Source organism: Lonchura striata, chromosome 33, assembly GCF_046129695.1.
Source record: "Lonchura striata isolate bLonStr1 chromosome 33, bLonStr1.mat, whole genome shotgun sequence".
Lineage (NCBI taxonomy): Eukaryota > Metazoa > Chordata > Aves > Passeriformes > Estrildidae > Lonchura > Lonchura striata.
Genome location: NC_134635.1, coordinates 887156 through 893102, shown reverse-complemented (window position 1 = coordinate 893102; position 5947 = coordinate 887156). Strand labels below are relative to the sequence as shown.

The 5947-nt window shown below is 64.7% G+C and overlaps 1 protein-coding gene across 1 annotated transcript; it reads left to right on the top strand.

Moving 5' to 3' along the window:
- Nucleotides 1–3360: 3360 nt before the first annotated feature.
- On the top strand, nt 3361–5605 carry ZBTB7B (zinc finger and BTB domain containing 7B). The gene is made up of 2 exons (XM_077789380.1): nt 3361–4370; nt 5150–5605. Exons 1-2 carry the CDS (start codon nt 3376–3378, stop codon nt 5568–5570), a joined length of 1416 nt encoding a protein of 471 aa, XP_077645506.1. The 5' UTR covers nt 3361–3375; the 3' UTR covers nt 5571–5605.
- Nucleotides 5606–5947: the final 342 nt, after the last annotated feature.

Sequence of the window (5947 nt, the reverse complement as noted above, 5' to 3'; positions counted from 1 at the left end):
GTGGGGTGGGGGACTGTTTATCCTCTTCCATCTCCAAACCATTTCCTTTTGTCTCCACTTGTTCTTTTCTTCTTTCAAAGTGCAGTGCTGCTCTCCCCACTTCCTCCAGCAATGGGACCCCTGGCATGTGCTTGATACAGGGTCACCAGCTGAGCCAGAGCCCGGGGCACCACCTTCCCTGCTGGGCAGACAGAGGGGCTGTACAGCCCCTGCCCTGCAGCCACACCACCCTCCACACTGTGGCCATTGCTGCTCCCAGCTGGCTTCAGGCAGTGGCAGGGTGGGGGGCTTGCACAGCCCGGACTTCTGGGTCCATGTCCTGGATCCCAAAGGATGAGGGGCCCCATGGGGTGAGGGGCCAGGGTGACACTGCACTGCGCTCCCCTTCCGGGGTGACTCATTCTCCCCAGTGGGGCTGTGAAGTCCCTCGACAGCATTTGTGACTCTTGTGACCGAAAGCAGGGGCACTTGGTAGCAGGCCAGGGTGGGGACTGTGCTCCCCAGGTCCTCTGTCCCCCTTCGGCAGAGGAGATCCCCCCCTGACACCACTTTCCACCTCACACCTCCCACCGACCCCAAGCCGGGCCCAGTGCTCAGCGCAGGCTGGCATTGTGCCCTCACCAAGGGCGCCATCCCTGCTTGGTGGCATGGGACACGGCCTGTCCCCGTGCAGGACGGGTGCTGCAGGGCCCACCCCGCTGCCCATGGCTCTGCCTGGGGGGCTGGACCCCTGGGATGGAGGGAGCTGGCGCATGGGTGGAGCCTGGCCGTGGTTTTGGCAGAGGGATGTCAGGGTGACCCGGGCAGACATTGTTCCTGCTGCCACCCGCCCCGCATGGGAGCCAGCTCAGCACGGGGAGCAACTCCCCCTTTCCTCAGTCCCGTTCGGCTGCTTCAGCCGAAATGTGCCACGGCATTGACGTAACCAAGAAAGCTCTGGCATGGCGAGGCCATGGGCATCGCTGCCTGCTCCCTCCCAGCCATCACCTCCAGCACCAGCCAGGGAATGCTGGGGGCCCGGGGGCGGCTCCAGTCCCCTCACACCTCATCCTCTGCCATTTCCTTATCACTGCGGTGATCTCCTCGACGGCAGCACCCGCTCAACATGTGACTTTGCTCCAGTGAGGAGGATGTGCGGGGGGGTGGGGGTGTCAGCAAAGGAGCTGTAAGGGGCGGTTTGGTGCGATGGAAAATCCCCCTCCTGTCACCGGCACCTCGCCCCCACCCTGCCCCAGCCCTGCAGCTATGTCTGCTGGCACGAGTCCCGTGGCTGCTCACAGGGGTCCCAGCTCCCTTACCAGACCTCTGCTGGTGATGTCTGTGACATTGGCAGGACCGAGGCTGTATCCATCTGCACTGTGACATGGTGAGGCTGGTGTCCGTGGCCGTCCCTCAGAGCACCCTGCCACCTGCTGGGATATGACAGGGTCTCAGCTGCTGCCCTGTGCCCAGACACCCCCACAGGCACGTGCCAGTGGGTGCCATCACTCTTGTGAGCATCCTGTGCCCAGGGGTCTTGTGGGGCTGGAGATGCTGTGGGGACAGAAGGGAGGCTGTCCTGGTGCCATCACTGGGGGAGGCAGTGTTGGAGGACACGGTGCCACTCTATCCTATGACTATTGCCTGTGACAGCCCTGGGGGTCTGTGGGGCTCTGGCCCACCCTTGGCAGATGCCCCATCCCTATCATCCCTCTCCAGCTGCCCAAGCTGTGGCGTGGGGTACTTGCCCCCCGGTTTAATCCTGCCCCTGCAGCTAATCCTGCATAATCCCACTGGGGGCTGTCACTGCCTGTTGGCTCCCAGGGCCCTGATGGTTTAATCACCCCTAATCCGATCACCCCCACCTCAGCAGGCAGAGGGGACCTCAACCGGTGGTAGGATGTGCTCCTGCCAAGGAGGGGGGCTTGGCCATGGGTGCTGGCGCCAGCATCCCAGGCGGTCGGCACTGCCTGGCTCCCAGTTTCAGGGGCGGCTGCTGCCTGCCGTGCCGGTCGGGCCTGCTCGGCAGCGGCTGGGGCGGCTCCGCAGCCGGTTGCTCCGGGGCCGTTCCCAGCTGCCTGCCGAGGCAGCCCCAGCTGGCAGCCGCCCAAGCGCAGGGAGCGGCCGGCTTGGGGATGGGCCCCTGTGCCGGGGGCCGTCGCCCGCGCCGCCCCTCCATGGGCAAGAGGGGGCACGTCCCCCACGCCCGCCTGCCGACGGCACAGTGTGGTTTGGCACGGCGTGGTGGGTTTGGGGTGGATGGGCCTGGCATGGCTCAGCATTGCTTGGCATGGCTTGGCAACGGCCAGTGCCACATGCCACTGTCCACCGTGGCTTGACTTGGCATGGCACAACTCTGGCAGAATCGAGAGCTGCAACCCAGAGCTGGTATGCACCTCTGCCTCCCCCACGCTGCAGTTGCTCGACTCCCATTCCTCTGTCACCCAGCAGTGCCCGTGTCACCCAGCAGCCTAGCTGGCCGCAAGGGCCATAGCTGGGCATGGTGTCGCAGGGCAGGTTGCAGCCCTGGAGCTGCCACTGCTGCCTGCACCCTGCTTGCAGGTTGTGAGGGTTATGGGCTCCCCCTTCCCACCCGTGCTGGCTCCACAGGAACACGTGGGTCCCTGGTGGTGCACCACGGGGACCACAGTGGGAGCGTGAGCAGTGCTGGGTTTAGGGCTGAGGCCAAGCTCTGCCAGCTGCAGCGTGGGAAAGGCCTGACTGGCACAGGCTGGGCTTGGCTGGGCGAGGAGTGGCCCCAGGCTGGGGCACAGGGGGAGGGAGGGGGCCCAGTCCCGACCAGGAGCGGGGGCAGGAACCGGTGGCACAGGTGCTGATCCTAATCTGCCGTGGCAGGAAGTGTGGCCCCTGTTCCCAGCCCAGCTGGGCTCCACGGGGCGGCCCCCGGCCCTCAGGGTGCTCTTCCCAGCGCTTGCCCGCCCACCTGTGCCTGCTGCCAGTGAGGCCCATGTTCCCAGGACGGGGTTGCTGGGAGCCAGTGGCTGCGCCTGGCCGTGGCGGTGGGCTGGGGGGATTGTGGGTGGGCTGGCGCAGGAAGTGCTGCACCTCGCTGCTGTTCAAAGGCACCATGCTGAGATTTCTCCCTTTGCTGTGGCGGCGCGGGCGGCTGGGTGCTGGTGGTAGTGGAGGAAGCGTGGAGGCCTGTGGTGGGGGGCCTGCACCCGCCAACCTTTACACAGCATGGAGGGAACTGAGGGCAGACTGTGGGCCCCAAGCCTGCCCCAGTTTAGTGTCCCGCTGAAACCCCAGTGTCACCCAGCATGTACAGGGAGGGTTCCTTGTCCCCTGGCTTTGTGACAGCGATGCTCCAGCTGCAGTGGTTCTTCCAAGTGCTCTCTCCCAGGTAGCATTTTATCCTTCCTGCAGGTGAGGACGATGGCCAGCCCAGAGGACGACCTCATCGGCATCCCTTTCCCTGAGCACAGCAGTGAGCTGCTGAGCTGCCTGAACGAGCAGCGGCAGCTGGGGCTGCTCTGCGACGTCACCATCAAGACGCAGGGGCTGGAGTACCGCACCCACCGTGCCGTCCTGGCTGCCTCCAGCCGCTATTTCAAGAAGCTCTTCGCAGGGCCGGGGCCGGGGCAGGAGGTCTGTGAGCTGGACTTTGTGGGGCCAGAGGCACTGGGTGCGCTGCTGGAGTTTGCTTACACAGCCACGCTGACCATAAGCAGCGCCAACATGGGCGAGGTGCTGCGTGCCGCCCGGCTGCTGGAGATCCCCTGTGTCATCGCTGCCTGCGTGGAGATCCTGCAGGGCAGCGGGCTGGAGGCACCCGGTCCCGATGACGGCGACTGCGAGCGTGCCCGCCGCTACCTGGAGGCTTTCTCCACCCTCCCCGAGGGTGAGGTGCCTGCTCCGCCACCCCCCCGCCCCACCCCGCGCCGCAGCAAGAAGACCCGCAAGTTCCTGCAAGCCCGCGGTGCCCAGCTCAACAACCATGCCGAGGAGCCACCCGCTGAGGCTGAGGGCTCCGGCAGCCCTCCGCCGCCCTCCCAGCTGCCCTCGCCCCCTCTGCCTGAGGGGCTGTCCCTGCCCTATGACAGCTTTGAGCTGCCTGAGGAGGAGGAGCTGCCCCCACACCCCTTCCCCTTCCCCTACCAGCCCCCCTTGTCCCCTGAGGAGGCAGCTTCTGACGATGATGCCATCGACCCTGACCTGATGGCGTATCTGGGCTCTCTGCACCACGAGTCACTGGCGCCTGGGCTGGATAGCCCCGACAAGCTGGTGCGCAAGCGCCGCTCACAGATGCCCCAGGAGTGCCCCGTCTGCCACAAGGTCATCCATGGTGCCGGCAAGCTGCCTCGCCACATGCGCACGCACACGGGTGAGAAGCCCTTCGCCTGCCAGGTCTGCGGAGTCCGATTCACACGGTGAGTACTGCTGGACGGATTCTCCCCGTCTGATGTGTACCAAATGACATCCCCTATGGCACTCCCCCTGCCAGTTCTACTGGGGCCTGGCCACAGGCCTGGCGTGGTTCACGGAGTTTTCTGCATCCCCTGAATGCTGCCAGACCAAATTGGGGTATCTGATGGCAATACAGCAAAGCACCCCTCTGCCAATCCTGCCAGTGCAGTGCACATTTAGAGGGTCTTCTGCACCCCATGAGTGCTCTGGACCAACAGGGGGTACCCAATGGCATCCTCCATGGCACACCCTGCAAGTTCTGCTGTGGTGCAGTGGGGTTATGGGGCCTTATGCACCTCATGAATGCTGCTGGACTGACCTGAGGTACCCAGTAGCATCCCTTTTTGTGTCCCTTTGCCATACCTACTGGTGCAGTCAGGTCAGTGGGGTGTTCTGCATTCTGTGAGTGCTGCCAGATCGACCAAGGCCTGGTACCTGATGGTACCCATAACACTTCATCTGCACCCAGCATGGTTGTGGTGCAGGTCCAGGGGAGTCTTCTGCACTATGTAAGCACTGCCAGAGCAGCCCGGGGTAGGCAGCAGCATCCCCCCTGCAAACAGCCAGCTACATCTCAGCCATGCAGCTGTACAATGGTCCCCTGCCCCTCCAAGCACCCAGACCCCTGTGCCCCACAGAGCATCCCTGCTCTCAGGCTTTCAGCACCGTTGCTGTCCCCACTGTAGCTGGATGCTATGTTGGCTACTCAATGCCAGTATCTCCCTGTGTGTCCCAACTCCAGGAACGACAAACTGAAGATCCATATGCGGAAGCACACAGGTGAGCGGCCCTACTCCTGCCAGCACTGCAGTGCCCGCTTCCTGCACAGCTATGACCTGAAGAACCACATGCACCTGCACACAGGCGCCCGGCCCTACGAGTGCTACCTCTGCCACAAGGCCTTCGCCAAGGACGACCACCTGCAGCGGCACCTCAAGGGCCAGAACTGCCTGGAGGTGCGGACCCGCCGCCGCCGCCGCGATGAGCCGCCTCCGCCGCCCGCGGGGCCCCCGGGCCTCGACCTCTCCAATGGGCGGCTGGAGGGGCTGCGCCTCTCCATTGCCCGCTACTGGGCTCCAGGGCAGCCCGAGGAGGAGGAAGAGGAGCCGGAGGGTGAGGAAGGGCCGCAGCCAGATGGCACTGTGCCGGTGGAGACGGCATAGAGGCAATGCAACGGCAGGTGTCGTGCTGTTCCATGCCGAGCTGTGCCGTGCCCACTGGGGTTTCTGTTCCTGTTTTTCCCGTCACGGTTCATTCCTGGTTATGCAAAGGGGGAAACTCCCCTCGGCCGATTTGCACAAGGGGGTGGGGGGCCCTTACCACCCCCCACCGTGCCCGGGCCCACCTGGTCATGCCCAGGCGGGTGATGGGGGGACTGGGACTTAGATGTCCCCCCACCAAACCCCTCGTGGATGCCAGGACCAGGCAGGGGCATCCATGGACCAAGGCCTCCCTCCCCAGGTGGGGAGAGCCTCCCCACCCTCTCCAGTGAGGGGGGAGGGGGGGGAGGGCACTGCCCTACGCTGTGCATAGCTTGTCC